Here is a 19,285-nt window from a genome sequence, read left to right on the forward strand (position 1 = left end):
TTTCATTAGGGAGAAGAAAGCTGGAAATTCCATGACTCAAAGGGATACAAAAATGCATCTCAGTGGCTAATTTTTAGAGAATGATAAACCCATCTCAGTGCACAGTAAGGGAGAAGGGGATGACATCAAGTTTACTCGAGGCTTAGTTTACTGCAGGCAGACTACTGGGGGGACCAGTAATCAGCACCAGAATTAGAAATCCAAGAACTCAGGGCAGCTCGTGGCAGGTCTTCATGGCTGTACCAAACTCAATTACAGTGTGTTGCTCTCTGTTCTTTGGAATCCATCAGATATACTCCATTGTGCTACACCCCCAACCCCCACTCTGCAGCTCCAAAGGCTTACAGAAATTTCTCGCCACCTATATAGAAAGAAAAATAATTCAGCCTCTTGATATAACCCTTCTGAGCAAAAACGGTCTTTTTTTTCCTTCTGTTCATAAGAGAAGGAAATTTCCTCATCTGGTTTTTAGAGGAAACACTAGCAGTCTTCAGTGTCAAAGGTGTTCTCCTGGGGGATTACACTGGTGCTGTGGTGCAGGGTCATGAAGCAACATCAGTTGGTGTCCATGCTGCAAGTCTCATCATCCCCCATGCCTTGCTGTGAGCTTCCTGGTCTCGTTCCTCCATCAGACGATCCAGGAAAACTGAGTGAAGGTGCCTTATAAAACTCATCATCTCGACGCTGGTAAAATAGCACGTAAGCTGCTTTTGTCTAAAACACAAGAGGGGAAATGTCCATTCACTGGTTGGAAAAATCACCCATTTCCCCTCACCTTTTCTCTGTTCAAAACACACCGCTCTCAAGGATCTTTCCCTGTTCAGCCACACACTGAAGTGACCGAGTCCTCATGCTGACCCTGGTCACAGAGGGTCCTTTGACAGATAGGGGAGGAGAGTGGAGCATCTCATTTAGGAAGGGTCCTGGAAGAGAATGGCAGCCAACTCTTTCTCTATCACACTTAGCTCCTCCTATTCCATCAGGATGACTAAATAACCAAATAGCCCAGGAGACTCTTCCCCCATCTAATCCCTAAAGGTAAGAGTAGGAACCAGATTATCAGAGCCTACTCACCACTATCTGATCCTCAGAGGCCAGGGACACATTGCTATCATCAAAGTAATACCATTTCCCATTCAGTTTGTTCTTCGCGTATGCAGTATCTGCGAAAGCAACAAAGAGAACACTCTAGCCAGTCACCAAGAGAACTAATCTGGCTAGCTCATTAGGAGGGCAACGAACAGCAACCAAACTCCAAAACAGGAAACAAAATAGAATCTGAAATTAAAAGTAACTTATAGTTTGTGTCCTAACAATCAAAACATAAAACTCGGAGTTCCCGTTGTGGCGCAGTGGTTAACGAATCCGACTAGGAACCATGAGGTTGCGGGTTCAGTCCCTGCCCTTGCTCAGGGGGTTAACGATCCGGCGTTACCGTGAGCTGTGGTGTAGGTTGCAGACGTGGCTCGGATCCCACGTTGCTGTGGCTCTGGTGTAGGCCAGCGGCTACAGCTCCGATTCGACCCCTAGCCTGGGAACCTCCATATGCCGCAGGAGCGGCCCAAAAATAGCAAAAAGACGAAAAAAAAAAAAAGATAAAACTCATCCTTCAAAAAAAAAAAAAATCTGTTCCTACCTAAAAAGGCACTAAAAGGGTAAAAATGAAGCTGCCGGGGCCAAGGCTTTAAACTGTAATTTTGTAATCTAATCCAAAAAATAAAGGAACCCATTGTCAATCATTAGTCAGTATGGCTATGAGCAATAATCCAGAGCCGGGTGAACTATAAAAGGAGCTGACACTCCAAAATTTAAGAAAAGGGGAGTTTCTGTTGTGGCTCAGTAGATTAAGAACCCAACTAGTACTCATGAGGATGTGGGTTTGATCCCTGGCCCTGCTCAGTGGGTTAAGGACCCAGCATTGCTGTGAGCTGTGGTGTAGGTCACAGACACAGCGTGGATTGCGCATTGCTGTAGCTGTGGTGTAGGCCAGCAGCTGCAGCTCTGATTCAACTCCCAGCCTAGGAATTTACATGTGCCACGAGTGCAGCCTTAAAAAAAAAATGATTTAAGAAAAGGAGTTCCCAAGGAAATAAATAAAAATAAAGACGGCATGAAAGAAAAAGAAGAGTTCCCTTGTGGTACAGTGGATTAAGGATCTGTGTTGTCACTGCAGTGGCTCCAGTCACTGCTGTGGTTCAGGTTTGATCTCGGGCCTGGGATCTTCCATATGCTGAAGGTACAGCCAAAAATTTTTTAGAAAAGGAAAAGAAAAAAGAAGGAAAAAAAAATTAACCAAAACAACAGTTCTCAAAAACAAGCCAAGTCACATTCCTCCACGTCAGATAGGCACACAGTTGGCTACACTGCTTCTCACTGCCTCTGGAGCCTGTGGGATAATCCCAATTAGGGACATACTGGGTGTCTGGACTTGGAAAGCTGAGATATGAACAAGAAAACTTCAATTTACCTTCCTCTAAAACTGTGATTCAAGAATCTGTAGCTGGGTTACAATTCCTCACACTGGTCCAAGCATTTCCCACAGCCAACACTTCCGGTTTTGATTTTACACTATTTCCAAGCAGGATGTGTTTACAATAACAATTCCAGCAGCAACACCCAATTCCTGCTCCACCCAGACTCTCAGACATAACATAATATGATGGAGATCTGATTTCTAGTCTCAACCTGCTATGTGGCTTTGGCAAGTTGTTTACCCACTCTTCACCAACTGGTAGTGAAGGACATAGGACAAAGTGACAGAGAAGATGACAGTAGCCTATCTCTGCAGTCCCTGCTTGGTGTAACAGCAGCAATGGTGGCTCTCAATCTCGGTGTTCCAACTGTGGACCCAATGTGGGCCCTCACACAACCAGCCTAACCTGGATGAGGAAACTAAAGCATACAGAGGCTAAGAAACCTGCCCAAGTAGTATGTTTATATGTGAAAACAGCAGTTAAAAATGAATCCAGGAGTTCCCGTCATGGCGCAGTGGTTAACGAATCTGACTAGGAACCATGAGGTTGCGGGTTCGATCCCTGCCCTTGCTCAGTGGGTTAACGATCCGGTGTTGCCGTGAGCTGTGGTGTAGGTCGCAGAAGCGGCTCGGATCCTGCGTTGCTGTGGCTCTGGCGTAGGCTGGCAGCTATAGCTCCGACTCGACCCCTAGCCTGGGAACCTCCATATGCCGCGAGAGCGGCCCACGAAATAGCAAAAAGACCAAAAAAAAAAAAATGAATCCATGTATCCAGTATGCATGAATACAGACATCAAAATTAATTCTGGGAGAAAAAAGTTACAGTAGAGTAAATGATGCAGGATATAATATGATAAGAGATTGCCATGGAGTTCCTGTCATGGCTCAGTGGTTAATAAATCTGACTAGGACCCATGAGGTTGTGGGTTCAATCCCTGCCCTTACTCAAGGGGTTAAGGATCTGGCGTTGCCATGAGCTGTGGTATAGGTAGCAGATTCGGCTCGGATCCTGCATTGCTGTAGCTCCGACGAAGGCTGGCAGCTACAGCTCTGATTAGACCCCTAGCCTGGGAACCGCCATATGCCGTGGGAGCTACCCTGGAATAAAAAAAGACCAAAAAAAAAACCCAGTATGTTTATATGTGAAAATAGCAGTTAAAAATGAATACACGTGTCCAGTATGCATGAATACAGATATCAAAATAAAATCTGAGAGAAAAAAGTAACAGAAGAGTAAATGATACAGGATATAACATGATGAGAGATTGCTAAGAGCCACTCCAGCAGAGCCCCAATTTTCAAACAGGCACAATTTTTATTTCCCATCCTCTCCTACAGCTAGATGGAAGCAATGTGACCAAGTTATAGCCAATGAGACATATGCAGAAGAGTTGAGGGGGACTTCTAGGAGGTCTGCTTAAAAGAGAATGTCATGCCCTTTCCTCTGATGGCCTGGAATGTAAACGGGAGGGCTGGAGACTCAGCAGCCATCTGGAGTCAGGAGGTTATACGGGAAGAATGGAGAGGTAGGAGAATAGACTGCTGGGCCAACAGAAAATGCTTACCAGTATAGGAGAGAAGACTGTGGTTAGGGTAGTTCCATAATCCACTGTAAATGTAAATGGAACTGACACCTCCCATGGTGTCATCTCTTGAGATCCTGACATTGGGTGTAGTGTCACTTGTCATGGTGCAACACAGGAGATGTGAGGAAACCCAGCTTCTCACTTGAACATCACTAATACCTCTCCATAAACAAGTATGAAAGTATACTAATAAAAGTATAAAAGTAAAAGTAAACTTATACATTAAAGAAATTTTGGAAAAATAGAACAAAGGAAAAAACGTAAAGTTAACACTATGCTCTCTCCCTATAGCATTTCTCCTCCTCCTATCATAGTTTCTTTGACTTTTGTTAAAATGTAGTTCTGAGGAGTTCCCGTTGTGGCTCAGCGGGTTAGGAACCCAACACAGTATCCGAGAGGATGTGGGTTCAATCCCTGGCTTTGCTCTGAGGGTTAAGGATCCAGCGTTGCCGTGAGCTGCAGCACAGGTCAAAGATGCAGCTTGGATCTGGTGTGGCTGTGACTGGCGTAGGCCGGCAGCTACAGCTCCAATTGGACACCTAGCCTGAGAACTTCTATATGCCGTGAGTGGGGCCTTTAGAAAAAAAAAAAAAAAAGACTTGTGATATTACTTTCTGTAACGAGGCAATTTTGTGTAGCTGTTTTCACTTAACATATCAAAGGAGGAGTTCACATCATGGCTCAGTGTAAACAAATCGGACTAGTATCCATGAGGACACATGCTCCATCCCTGGTCTCACTCAGTGGGTTACGAATCCAGCATGGCCGTGAGCTGTGGTGGAGGTCAGAGATCTGGCACTGCTATGGCTGTGGCATAGGCCAGCAGCTACGGCTCTGATTTGACCCCTAGCCTGGGAATCTCCATATACCGCAGGTACAGCCCTAAAAAGACAGGAAAAAAAAAAAATCAAGGACATTTCCCCATGTTATTATTTATTTTGCAATGGCTATGTACTCTTTTTTCTTTTCTGCTTTTTAGGGCCACACCCGCAGCATATGGAGGTTCCCAGGCTAGGGGTCTAATCGGAGCTACAGCTGCCAGCCTATGCCACAACCACAGCAACCCCAGATCGGAAGCATGTCTGCGACCTACACCACAGCTCACGGCAATGCCAGATCCTTAACCCACTGAGTGAAGCCAGGGATTGAACCCACAAACTCGTGTTTCCTAATGTCGGATTTGCTTCCGCTGCGCCACAACAGGAACTCTGGCTTTGTATTCTTATATCAAGAAGATGGACAGTAGTGCCAAATGTTGATCACCAATGCTATTACTAATTTTCTCCTGTTACAAATAGACGAGCATCTTTGCACCTAAAGCTTTTTACCAAAGTCAAGTAATTTCTTTAGGATAGATTCCCAGATGTAGGATTATTGGATTAAAGAATATGAACCACCAACCTACCAAAATATGGAGGGTCATCGGTATGAAGCCCATGGAGCTGTATAACTTAAGTGCTTAGGGCAATGTCTGGCACACAGAGAGAGGCTGGTGAAGGATGACCAGTGAAGAGCATTTCAACATTTCAGAAGGAAGCAGATGCCAGTACTTACAGTGGCCAACCCCCATGGCTCCGTAATGATTAGACACGGCAATGAGGTCGTACACATAAGGCCTTGCTGACAGGTCACAGACAAACTCGGACATGTTCAGAGCTCTGAGCACAGAAAACAAAAATAGCCCTCCAATATATTAAACTTAAAGAAAGTTGGAGCAACCCAGCAACCCCTTCCATGCAACAGGCTAGAACAGAGGGAAGTACTCAAACAAAGTGCAAAAGGAATGAATGAACATTCCAGACAGAAGGGGCCCTAGGCTCTTGTTCTGACCACTGACATGTTCAGACTAGAAAAGAGAAGCTTGCTGGTAACTCCAACCTCAGACCAAAAGGCAACAAAGGGCTTTAGGCACAGACACAAGGGCTGCAGCAACTAACTGTTCAGAAATGGCTGTTACTATCAAAATTAAAGTTAGTATCATAAAAATTTGAGCTAAATACCAAAACAGGCCCCAGAAAGCTTTTTTTCCTTTTTTTTTTTCTTCTTTTCTAGGGCTACACCTGCGGCATACGTAAGTTCCCAGGCCAAGGGTCGAATCAGAGCTACAGCTGCTGGCCTACGCCACAGCCAGAGCAACACGAAATCCAAGCCTTGTCAGTGACCTGTACCACAGCTCATGGCAACACCAGATCCTTAACCCACTGAGTGAGGCCAGGGATCAAACCCACATCCTCATGGACACTAGTTGGATTCATTTCTGCTGCACCACAAAGGATCTCTTTTTCCTAATATTTTATTTCAAAAATTTCAAATATACAAAAATAATTTTACAACAAACTCACCATCTACATCTTCCCACTGACATGTCTATACTTACGTATCTATCTATACCCGTACCCCTCAAAAGGCATTTTTAAATTTGCATTTTGTGGGGGAATGCCTATGGTGTTGACCGACTTTCCTGTGTCACTTACACTCTGTCCCCTGGGACCTGAGAGGACAAGAGTAGACAGCCAGTTCCAGTACCGGTCCCAGGGCTGGGACTGTGGTAGGTCCACACCTCTAAGTGCAGCCCCAATAATCCGAATCTCCCCCAGCAGATAACTCTCTGGTTTCTTGCCCCCTGCAGCATGTCCTTGTGCTGTCCTACTGAGCCCAGGCCCCCTAGGACCAACGATGGATGGGAAAACCAGTTCGGTTAGGCTGCGTGAGGGACCTGAGAGGGGAAGTGCTTTTACTACAGAGTCTTTTCTCCAGAGACAGGGAAGGGAAGTGAAAAAAGTCTGACCTCTTGGTGCCTAGCAACACACCTTTTAATTCAGAAAAGTCTTCGGTGAAACACTCTGCTCATCAGTGCCCAGACAGCTTGTTTTTCTAATTTTCCCAAAAATAACAATGCAGCCCAGGGACCCACCTGACTGGGAATTCCACAACCGTATCAAGCTTATCCCTCCAGTATCTATTGTAGGAGAAACGCTTGAGATGGACGACCAGGATCTTCGGCAAGGACCACAAGTCAAACTTCTTTGTGGCCTGTTGATGCTTCTTACAGCTGGGACAGTACCTGAAGAGAAAAGAGAAACCTCCACTTAGTGGGGAGGCAGGAAGCCAATGCCACCTGGGCCCTCAAGGGTAGAGGCAATCCCATAGAATCCTTTCCCATACTCGGTATGACTGCTTCAGGACAGGGAGCTCTCTAAGCCATCTTCCAAGAGTATGATGGCTTTCCTAGTCTGATAAACAAAATTCACACAGAAAGACCTATGTTGCAGGGTCAGCCATGTAAAAAAAGTGACCCACATTCAAATACAAATGGTTTTTGTGTACACAGATGGCCCCAACAGATCTCACAGTCCCAGGATGCATAGGTGCTCCTGCCCAGAGGGGGAGCTGCATACCAGGGGTCGTGCTCCCCAAGGGTCTCCATGGTAGTGAAGAGCTCGATGCAGTCTCTTAGGGCCACTGCTGTCTTCTTTTTCTTTTGAGGCTGCAACATGCTGACATGCTTCTCATAGGCCTGTGAAGAATAAAGAGCTGGGGTTGGCTGAGGAAACAAGATCTTAGCAGGCTGAGCCGTCACATCATGAGCTCTCATGACTAGAATATAATGTCCTTTCTGGAGCCTCTGAACATATAATGACAAAATCTTTATGTGCTTTTCATTCCCATTCTAAAACAGAACTTAAACTACTATGGAACTGGTGAGACAGAGCCACCCAGAGCCAAAACCAGCACACACCTCTGAGCAAAAATTGCAAGTGACCTACCTCAGATTCTTGCTCATCATAATAACGGTTCCGGGTCTCACTATCCCAGTCGATGGCTAGTGTGGACCGAGCTATGGAGGAAGATTGAAAAGTTACTCATTATTGAATAGACGGCAATATGAGAGGCTCCTCAGGTGACAGGAGTGAGAAGGACTGCACGCAGGGTGTGCCATCCACACCTGCTTATCCATCACCAGCCTCTGCCAAGAGCAATGTTCTGCCTTCAGCCAGCTCTGAACTCCAGGGCCCCAAATTCTATTGGCAAAAATTTCTTCAATGCTACAGATACACTCTAAAGGTACTAACTATACAGAATTATGAAAGGGCAAAGGTCCAGATGGGGTAACAGCGACTAGATTTCTCCTGTCTTAAATCACAAGAAAACTTGACAAAATACTTGAAACAACTGTTTTTAGACATTGGTTATCAAGCAGAGCAAAATGAGATCCCTGAAAGAAGGCAAAAAACAAAGTGACACCTACACTGCCCCAGCTTACTGACTGGAGGCATTTTCTCGGCTACAGCATGGGAGAGAGGGGGAAGAAGACCAGAAGACAGAGTTGAGAAGTCAAAGATTAGTGTTCAAGCAGAGAGCTAGAGGAATTCCTTGGTGGCTCAGCGGGTTAAGGATCTGGCATTGTCACTGCTGTGGTTTGGGTTGCTACTGGGGTGCAAGTTCAATCCGTAGGCCTAGAACTTCCACATGCTGTGGTGTGAACAAAAAAAAGGGGGGGGGCTAAAACTTGCAAGACATTATACTAAAGAGAAGAAGCTACACAGAGAGAATACAGCTGCAGAAAGACAGGAAGATCCACAAAGCTGTTTTTTAAATTTTTATTTTTTAAGCACCACACTAGTTAGGTTTGCTATTGCTGAGCCACAAGGGGAACTCCTAAAAAAATTTTTTTAGGGTGTTAAAGAAAAAAAGGGAAGAGGAGTTCCCATCATGGCTCAGTGGTTAACAAATCCGACTAGGAACCATGAGGTTTCAGGTTCGATCCCTGGCCTTGCTGAGTGAGTTAAGAATCCGGCATTGCCGTGAGCTGTGGTGTAGGTCACAGATGCGGCTCGGACCCTGAGTTGCTATTGCTGTGGCTGTGGAATAGGCCGGCAGCAACAGCTGTGATTAGACCCCTAGCTTGGAAACCTCCATATGCCATGGGAAGCAGCCCTAGAAAAGGCAAAAAGACAAAAAAAAAAAAGGGGGGGGGGTTCCCATCGTGGCGCAGTGGTTAACGAATCCGACTAGGAACCATGAGGTTGCGGGTTCGGTCCCTGCCCTTGCTCAGTGGGTTAACGATCCGGCGTTGCCGTGAGCTGTGGTGTAGGTCGCAGACGCGGCTCAGATCCTGCGTTGCTGTGGCTCTGGCGTAGGCCGGTGGCTACAGCTCTGATTCGACCCCTAGCCTGGGAACCTCCATATGCCGCGGGAGCGGCCCAAAGAAATAGCAAAAAGACAAAAAAAAAAAAAAAGGAAGCTAAAAGACACAAGAAATGCTTTTGCAACTCCCTTCCCCACCCCTGGCTAGGCTTTTCACACAGCACACATATTCCGTGCTGATGCCTCTTCCTGTCCGTCTTGCAGCCCCTATTACAGCCTCCAGGTAACAGTCTGTGAAATCCATGACTATCCTCTAGATATATCACATTTCATGAGCATTCTTCTTTTTTGTTTTGTTTTTTGTTTTTTATGGCTGCACCTATGGCATATGGAGGTTCCCAGGCTAGAGGTCTAATCGAAGATGTAGCTGCCAGCCTATACCATAGCCACAGCAACTTGGGAACTGAGCCCTGTCTGTGACCTACACCACAGCTCATGGCAATACCAGATCCTTAACCCACTGAGCAAGGCCAGGGATCAAATCTGCATCCTCATGGATACTGGCTGGGTTCATTACTGCTGAGCCAAGACAGGAACTACTCATGAGCATTCTTATGAAACAAAAAAACATATACGTTTATTCCCACAAGTTGAGGAAATGTGGAGTTCCCACTATAGCACAACAGGATTGGCAGCATCTTGGGATGGTGGGTTTGATCCCCAGCCCTGTACAGTGGGTTGGGACATGGGTTCCATCCCAAGCCCTGCACAGTGGGTTGAGGATCTGGTAGTGCCGCAGCTTCAGCTTTAGTCACAACTACAGCTCAAATCTGATCCCTGGCCCCAGGAACTCCATATGCCTCGGGTGGCCAAAAAAGAAAAAGAAAATTTAGGGAAATAGGAGTTCCCGTTGTGGCACAGTGGTTAACGAGTCCGACTAGGAACCATGAGGTTGCAGGTTCAGTCCTGCCCTTGCTCAGTGGGTTAACGATCCGGCGTTGCCGTGAGCTGTGGTGTAGGTTGCAGACGCGGCTCAGATCCCACGTTGCTGTGGCTCTGGCATAGGCCGGTGGCTACAGCTCCGATTAGACCCCTAGCCTGGGAACCTCCACATGCCGCGGGAGCAGCCCAAGAAATAGCAACAACAACAACAACAACAACAACAAAAGACAAAAAAAAAAAAGAAAATTTAGGGAAATGATGCCACCCAGCAGGGCCACAAGAAGTGTTATCAACCAGAAGCAAATGTCCTAAAGGGTGGTGGGGGTGAAGGAAAAGCTCACTTCCTTCTGAAGTCTTTAAGGAGACTTCAGAGAAAAGCCTGACAAAAAGGCCAAGGGAAGGGGTAGAGGGATGTCATGTCTCTTTAAACAGTCTTTAGGGAGCTTCAAGACAAGGGTCACACATGTGTCTGTTCCTGGAACCACACTATGAGACTATGAAAGCCCAGTGCTGGAGTTTCTATTGTGGTGCAGCGGAAACAAGTCCAACCACGATCCCTGGCCTCATTCAGTGGCTTAAGGATCTGGCATTGCTGTGAGCTGTGGTGTAGGTTGCAGACACAGCTTGGATCTGGTGTTGCTGTGGCACAGGCCGGCAGCTATAGCTCCGATTCGACCCCTAGCGTGAGAACCTCCATATGTCACAAGTGCAGCTGTAAAAAGCAGAAAGCAAGCAAGCAAGCAAGCAAGCAAGCAAGCAAGCAAGCAAGCAAACAAGCAAGCAAGCAAGCAAGCAAGCAAGCAAGAAAGCCCAATGCAGTGATTACTAAGAGCAAAGATTTTCCAATAGATCCTAAGTCCCCAAAAGCCCAATTTGAAAGGTCAGGGAAAGCGCTTACAGTTGAGTTTAAGTAGCTTCCCATCAGTTGCAAGGGAATTTATGTCAGCTGTGCCATAAGAGTTCACAAGACTGAAGGTAAAAAGCCTTTCAGGGCATGGTCTGTCTTTGAGCTTCTTTTGGGAGGTCTCACCACGGTCACTCCCAGATTCATCCTCCCCACTGCCCTCCGTTTCTGAAAGCTGCTCTCTGCCTTCCTCCTGATGCTCCATTTCCTCTTCGTCTTCTCCTAGCACACAAATGAAAAATAACGAGTATATAATTAGCCACCATTTCAGTGCGGAAATTTTTATTTCATACCTAACTATGCTGCTTCCTTATGGATAATGTTCTGTGTATGTGAAACCATATCCACCCCTTTGCATTTACAAGGCCCTTGAATTCCCATGTGACCCTCCCCACAACCTGGTAAGCAGGCAAGTGGGCACTGCTACTCCATGATGAGGATACGGAGGCCCAGAGAGATTCAAGGAATCAGCTGAAGCTACAAAAGTGAGTCAGCAGTCCGGCTAGTCCTAAATTTGGGCCTCACTTGGTACTTTATTGGGCTTTACCCCACAGAGTCTGACTCTTTCAACTTGATCATTAGGCCCACAGAGAGAAAAGGACTAAAATTAAACACATACTCAATACTCAAGAAGACAGTTTGGTAAGAAACAATTTAGAATAAACTTTTCAATATTATAATAACACAGATATTAAGTTCCTCTACAAGAAACATGGTGATTGGAGTTCCCATCATGGCTCAGTGGTTAACGAATCCGACTAGGAACCATAAGGTTGCGGGTTCGATCCCTGGCCTTGCTCAGTGGGTTAAGGATCTGGCGTTGCCATGAGCTGTGGTGTAGGTTGCAGACATGGCTCGGATCCCATGTTGCTGTGGCTCTGGTGTAGGCTGGTGGCTACAGCTCTGATTCGACCCCTAGCCTGGGAACCTCCACATGCCGAGGGAGCGGCCCTCAAAAGGCAAAAAGACAAAAAAAGAAACATGGTGATTGTCCCTTCAACAAGTATTTATTCAATATCTCTAAGATGCAGGTGTCATGATGGGTCCCAGGGTTCAGAGCACAGAGGATCCTTCCCTCCTTTTTTCTCTTCACTCACTTGAGAGTACTGAGTTTTGGAGTTTCCGTCGTGGCTCAATGGTTAACAAACTTGACTAGCATACATGAGGACACAGGTTCGATCCATGGCCTCACTCAATGGGTTAAGGATCCTGCGTTGCATAAGCTGTGGTGTAGGTCACAGACGTGGCTCTGGCATTGCTGTGGCTGTGGTCTAAGCCAGCGGCTACAGCTCCAATTAGACCCCTAGCCTGGGAACCTCCATATGCCGCGGGAGTGGCCCAAGAAATGGCAAAAAGACAAAAAAAAAAAAAAAGGAATCCTCTTTCAAAGGCAGTATATCTTGGAATTCCCTGGTGGCCCAGCAGATTAAGGACTGTCTGTGGTATGGGTTTGATCCCTGGCCTGGAAACTTCCACCTGTCAAAGGTGCGGTGCAAAAAAAAAACAAACAACAGTCAGTGTATCCTGAGAGTGTTCAAGAGGAAGGACAAGTCAGGCCTGGGACAACACAACAGTTTCTTTCTTTTTTTCTTTTTTTGTCTTTTTGCTTTTTCTAAGGCCGCTCCCTCGGCATATGGAGGTTCCCAGGCTAGGGGTCTAATCAGAGCTGTAGCCGCCGGCCTATGCCAGAGCCACAGCAACACGGGATCTGAGCCGCGTCTGCAACCTACAACAGAGCTCATGGCAACACTGGATCCTTAACCCACTGAGCAAGGGACTGAACCTTCAACCTCGTGGTTCCTAGTCAGATTCATTAACCACTGAGCCACGATGAGAACTCCAACAGTTTCTTTCAAGCCAGAAGAAAAGCAGAGCCTTGGATAAGGGTGTGACATGAGGCTCCACTAGCAGCACTGTGAAACAGCCAGTCTCAGTTCTCACAGAGGTTCCTTTCCCAACCAGCTCACTTCACTCCTGACACAGTGGCACTGCTCCTTTTATAGCCACATAAGCCTGCACAAACTCTCAGGACGGCAAGTGAAACAATGCCCTGCCCAGGACACATAGAGAATCAGGAGACAGCCACCAGTGGCCTAACAAGGAGCCATGGCAGTAAAGAGGTTAGCATTATTATAACCTTAAACAGAATTTTAATGCATCAAGACTCAATCATGGAATGCAAATGAAGGCAGTAATTCTTCCTGAGCAAGAGACTGACAGAATGTCTAAGAAACTAGGCTAATTGTAACAACAGCAAATACTTAGAACCCGCTACTTTTTTTTCCTTCTTGGCCACGCCCAGGACATATGGAAGTTCCTGGGCCAGGGACTAAACCCACGCCACAGCAGTGACCCAAGCCACAGCAATGACAACACCAGGTCCTTAACCTGCTGAGAAAGAGACAAACTCTGCATGGTGATATTAATTGAGCATTTATTATGTGCCAGATACTTCAACCACACTATCTCAATCAACTATAACCTCAGTTCTTTGAAGCCATGATAATTTTCCCATTTTGCAGATGGGTAAACCAAGGTTCAGAGGGATGTAATAACTTCAAGATCCACCCCTCACCTCGAGCTGGGAATCACTGTGTCTCAGCTGCCAAAGCACTAAGAACCCACAGGTCACCTGAGGTCTGCTCAGAGACTACTGCTACCACCTCAACATCTCTGCTTGTGGGACCTGTGCACAAAATCTGCTTCTGTACATCCCTAATGGGAACACATCATGATATTCTGGGCAAGAATAGGAATATGGGGAATTCCCACTGTGGCACAGTGGTTAAGGATTTGGTATTGTCTCTGCAGTGGCTCAGGTTGCTGCTGAGACACAGGTTCGACCCCTGGCCCAGCATAGTGGGTTAAGAATCCAGCATTGCCACAGCTGCAATTTGATCCCTGGCCTGGGAACTTTCATATACCATGGGTGTGGCCAAAAAATAAAAATAAATAATGTAAATATGGGTGTAATAAATGCTCAACTAAAATACTAACAAAAATTTGGAATGTCCCTTCAGGATAGAGCCTTATGGTCATTATTTTTTAATGTCAATTCTCACATTCCAGGGTTGTGTATCTTGCAGAAATCAGGGCATTTGGATTTGCAACTGAGAATTTTCAAAACTTAGAGGGCATTCCCACTTTATAGGAAGTCATCTAATCAGTCACCTAGGCCCCAAAAGAAGGGTGACAGCCACAGTGCAGGTCTGACACAGCTCCTTGGTCACAGATGAGCCTGTAAGCCCTAGGCCAAGATAACAGTTCTGAAGACAGAAGCCACTGTGCAGAGGCAGTCAAGTGTACTATGCAATCCCCAAAGATCAGAATCAAATCCTTGCTCTGCTTCAAGTCACTCAGTCCTATTAGGCTGAGTCACCCTAAGGTGAGACCTATATTACACGTCTAAGAAGATTCCACATGATGTCAAAGTTAGACAACAGGCTTTGGCAGAGCAGAATGATGCAGACAGGGCTTACAGGTCTGCTCTCCAGGCAGAGCCTCACTCTCACATACGTATAACACCTTGGAAGAGGGAGGTCAGGAGGGATTTGGCCAGTCACAGCCCCACAGTGTGGTAAGCACTCACCTTCACAGCTGCCCCTAGAGCCATTGCAGGCCCCCAGTTCCAAGGGCGAGCTGCCAGACTCATCAGGCAAAGGCTGTTTTATATAGCGGCTTGAAAAAGAGAAAGAAAGAAATTGTTGGTTGTAATAGCTATCTATTTTTATCCACTGCTCAGAATTCCTAATTTATATATTCAGCTATTCACAAAAAATTTATGTAAATAAAAGGGCCTTAAAAATCACATGGTGGGAGTTTTCTTGAGGAACAGCTGGTTGAGGATCCAGTGTTGTCACTGCAGTGGCTCAGATCCCCTCTGTGGCTCAAGTTTGATCCCTGGCCCAGGAATTTTTGTATGTCATGGGCACGGCCAAAAAAAAAAATTATGTGATGAATCAACACATCAAGAAACTGAGAGGAACCCAAGAGAAAACTGAGAGGTAACCCAGTTACCATGTCGCTAAAGACTCTAGCAAAGTCTGTCTCATATCTTTGATAAATATTACAAGGCACCATCATTTAAAAAAATATTTCACAGGTGGGAGTTCCCGTTGTGGCTCAGCGGGTTAATAACCCAGCTTGGATCTGGTGTTGCTGTGGTTGTGGCGTAGGCCAGCAGCTGCAGCTCTGATTTGACCCTTGGCCTGAGAAATTCCCACATGCTGCCCTTAAAAAAAAATTTCCTAGGAACATTATCAGTTTCAAAATGATATTGGAATACTTCAGAAACAATATTCAAATACAAAATGCCGAAGTTCCCAATTTGGCGCAGCGGAAACGAATCTGACTAGGAACATGAGGTTGCAGGTTCAATCCCTGGCATTGCTCAGTGGGTTAAGGATCCAGCGTTGCCATGAGCTGTGGTTGGTGTAGGTCGCGGACATGGCTCAGATCTGGCATTGCTGGGGTTCTGGCATAGGCTGGTGACAACAGCTCCAACTGGACCCTTAGCCTAGGAACCTCCATATGCCACAGGTGCAGCCCTAAAAAAAAAAAAAAAAAAAAAAAGACAAATACAAAATGCCATCAAAATACTAAATACTAGACTCCCTCAAGTAGGTAGTTGAGAGGTGTGAAGACATGATTCCAGCGACCAGAGGAGACTTACATGCCCAGAGTCATGGTGCCAGATGCCCTGTATCAGGAGTATCTGCCCTGACCCTCCCAAGGGCTGGCACAACTACATATCAACAGAAGTGAACACGCAGGGTCAATACAGCCACTCAGCAACAGGCAGTCACTGCTGTTACTGAGCCTGTCTTATTTTAGATAACAGGCAAATTACATTCCTATCACCAACCTGATACGCTCACAAACAGCCTGGTACAAAAATTCGAGGGTGAGCTTGTGCTTTGGGACAGAAACCAACAGAGGCTGCCCATACAGCACCGCCCCAGTGGAAGTGCTCGACGGCCTGGACTTCCTCTCCCTGAAGTACACAGGAAGCGTGATACATTCAGAGCCATCCATGGAGGTGCTGCAGACCTCGTACCTGTGTCAATCACATAAGAGAGCACCTTTAGTAGCAGGTCCCTGTGACTGACAGACATCTGAGCTGCAGCCACTTGGTGGCCAGGACTATGGTTACTAGGCCAGAACATACTTCAGCACAAAAAGTGGATAAGCCATTTCCAAGACAATTCTAGAGGCTGGGTCAAGAACCCCAAAGAGGATCACTGTCAACATAATCTGAACCTACACAACCCATAACCTGAGGCTAATGTGATCCTCTTTCCCCCAACCATGGCCTCAAAATCTGTGGTCCTTCAACTGGGACTCAACATAGACAACAGCTGTCATCTGGACCATTACTTCGAACACAAAGGCACACGAGGGGGCCCAGCCACCAAGTTCATCTTGTCACCCACCAAGGAGCTCAACTTTTAGAAAAAGGCATTCTCATTTATAAGGATGTATACCTAGAATATAAGCCAAAAACTCTTTATTTTAAATGAGGAAGCAAATTTATAAAACTGTTTGCCATCTTCGTTCAAAAACATTGAAGTAAAAGAATCATATTTAATTTTTAAAAAAATCATAGATAACCAAAGAATTTCTAAATACAAATCAATGATTTTGAAAAATATGTCTTACTTAGTGAATACATGGGATTGAGGAGATTTATAGATGTTTTATCCTGGAACAGATGTTACCAAAATTGCTGGCAACCGACTGTAGTCTTTCCCTCTTCCTATAGGGGGAGACACAAACTTACTGATTCAATTTTTGAAAACTATAAACACAAATACAAACACAACCCTCCCCAGATGCCTGGCAAACAGTTCTGACTGTAGTATGTGCATGAGGAGTTCAAAGAAAATCTCACAAAAATGTCCAAGGTGTGCTCGAGAGTAAGAACACTGGAGTCCAGCATAAAGGTCAAGAACCAAGCCTTGGAGTGAGGCTGACCCAGGTTCTAGGCCCATACTGCCACTTTCTGGCTACTGTGACCAAGCCAAGTGCCCTAACTTCTGTTTACCTAGTGGACAATGGGATCACCCTCCGTAGAGTGTAGTGGTGAAAATTAAATAACTCAGAGCACAGTACATCACATGCTCAAGAAGTATTAGATGCAACAATTGTGTTTTCATAAGACAATTATCAATGCATCGCGTAACAATTTGCTTTCCTACTGCTTATCCCTCAAGCCCTGTGAAAAATCTGTTCTCAGTGGCTTGCCACGCTCCCAAGAAGATGATGCCCCAGTTCTTCTCAGCTCAGGTATACGTGAACATTAGTTTCCAGAATTGAGGAAGACTGTGTTAAGGACTTGGGGTCAGGAGTGGATAGGCTCAGCCCTGAAGTCTAGTCTGAGCCTGAGTCTAGTTTGTAAAGTGAGGGAGTATGGCTGGGAATGGGGAGGCAGCCAATGCAATGGTTAATAGAACCAGGATCTTTGATGTGGTCAAGAACTATATCTTTTAGAGTGACCTAGATGTCACAGGTCCCAAAAACATAAAGGGAAGGAAATGATTCCTTTGTGTCCTGCATTACTCAGCCAAAACTAAAAACCAAAACAAAATCCTAATAACCTTTCTCAGCAGAGGCAAGTTTCTGAGTGAGAGGGAATGAAGGAGAGACATTGTGGGGTGGTCCACATGCAAGCTTCCCTGAACAAGCGGCTGTGTGGGAGCTCGAGCAAGCTCACACTCCACCCCACCCCACCTGGGAGAGGGACACACACACAATCACACAAAGCGGCCCTGAAGTAAGAACTGGAGAACACCAGCTGGAGTTGGAGTACACTGTCTGCACAGGGATGGGAAAACCAAGTGTCAAAAGACTGCAGATATGAGAGCTTAAATCAACCTTCCCTGTCATTCTGAGATGGCACCTGCCTGAGGAGCCCCTGCCTATAGCTTAGAGAAAGGATGAGACCCTCCCTGTACCACAGCCCTTCTCCTGTCTTCCCATGGCCCCTCCCAAAGCTGTGATTCTTTTGAGCAAAGCATTTCTGACATCAGGACTATCTGCAGGACCACTGAATAGGCCTTCTTAACATGTAACAACTGTTGACAAAAGCCTTGTTCCAGCTGAAGAATGTTATCTGGAATGTCTAGTTCTGAAATGCCGGTAGGTAATGGCTGCCCACAATTCCCTGAACACTCATCTCTTGCACCCAAGGGCTGGAGCAAATCCACATGAGCATCAACTGCCAGATATGCTCTGGAGACACCAACACAGCAAAGACTCTAAAATGTTTCTTTTGACCCTGCAGCAGAAACCACTGAGTACTCACACAAAAATATCATCCCGAGGCATGATGTGGTTTAAACCTTCATCCATTTGGAAAATTTTGTGGAACCGGTGATTATACACATCTGTGACCACCATCTAAAAATCAACAGTAACAGAAAGGTGACGGGATTGATAAGAGAACATCTACTTAATACTTAGGCACGAACGAAAAAAAAAAAATGTGCTGCTGAAGTGTTGCCTCCAGAGAGATCACAATACAACCAGCCCAGAGCTCAGGGGCCAAGGTCCAAGGTGGGAGCAGCATGGCTGCCTCCAGCATCAAACATGCTAGTACATTGATCCCAAGGTTTTGGGGTTTACTTTGTCTTTTTAATTTTTTAATTATAGTTGATTATGTCCCAAGGTTTATGATGGGAATTGCCCTCAAGGGGCAGGAATGATGGGGAATAAGTGCTGACCAGAGACTAGTAGTCATCCAGAAGCCTTTAGGGTATTCCCAGGGGGCAGAAGTCCTCAAGACATCCTCAGCACACAGCAGAAAAGACCAAACTCCAACCACCAAGACCTACCAACTGAAACTAGCAGGGGTACAAGGGGAGTGGGGAGAAGGGCATTCATTGATCAGGGGATCAGGGCTAGGATGCATTCTCATGCAAAGGGAAATCTTCACTTTTCCCACCTCCACACAGGGCCAGGCTCAGGAGATAGGCCAGAATAAGCAATTGTTTTTAAAGGAACATTTCTATTAAGTCACTCCACAGACTTATGGAGTTTGAGTCAGAAAAGAACTTCCGGCTTCTCACATTACAAATGATGTCAGGTATAAAAGGGAGGCAATGTGAGAGCAGAGCCCCACTCCTGGCCCTCTGACCAATGGTTAGTGTGTTCTCAGTTCCCAGGGCTGGAAAGGACAGTCTCAGCCACAGTGTGCATAATGAACGAGAGCCAGAAAGTCTGGGGCATCCAAATATAATCACTACCCTCCAATAAGTGGCTAAAAGGTTGAAAATTAATTTCAAAGGACTATGA

The 19,285-nt window shown here is 45.9% G+C and overlaps 1 protein-coding gene across 10 annotated transcripts in view; it reads right to left on the reverse strand.

The window, feature by feature from the left end:
- Positions 1-105: 105 nt before the first annotated feature.
- USP4 (ubiquitin specific peptidase 4) overlaps positions 106-19,285 on the reverse strand; it is a 53,582-nt gene continuing 34,402 nt past the window's right edge. For 3 of the 10 annotated variants that reach the window (XM_047774104.1, XM_047774089.1, XM_047774130.1), the window contains 11 exons: positions 18,297-18,391; positions 15,858-16,049; positions 14,583-14,671; positions 10,988-11,215; positions 7,827-7,897; positions 7,458-7,576; positions 6,974-7,123; positions 5,614-5,717; positions 4,039-4,245; positions 1,075-1,163; positions 106-714 (listed from right to left, as the gene is read on the reverse strand). In XM_047774104.1, coding sequence (XP_047630060.1) covers positions 556-714; positions 1,075-1,163; positions 4,039-4,245; positions 5,614-5,717; positions 6,974-7,123; positions 7,458-7,576; positions 7,827-7,897; positions 10,988-11,215; positions 14,583-14,671; positions 15,858-16,049; positions 18,297-18,391 — 1,503 coding nt within the window. In that variant the 3' untranslated portion in view covers positions 106-555. Of the gene's footprint in view, positions 715-1,074; positions 1,164-4,038; positions 4,246-5,613; positions 5,718-6,973; positions 7,124-7,457; positions 7,577-7,826; positions 7,898-10,987; positions 11,216-14,582; positions 14,672-15,857; positions 16,050-16,651; positions 16,749-18,296; positions 18,392-19,285 lie in introns of those variants that run through there. The other 7 variants (XM_047774108.1, XM_047774116.1, XM_047774097.1 and 4 more) reach the window with 6 other exon arrangements.

This window comes from Phacochoerus africanus, chromosome 1, assembly GCF_016906955.1.
Source record: "Phacochoerus africanus isolate WHEZ1 chromosome 1, ROS_Pafr_v1, whole genome shotgun sequence".
In the NCBI taxonomy this organism is placed as follows: domain Eukaryota; kingdom Metazoa; phylum Chordata; class Mammalia; order Artiodactyla; family Suidae; genus Phacochoerus; species Phacochoerus africanus.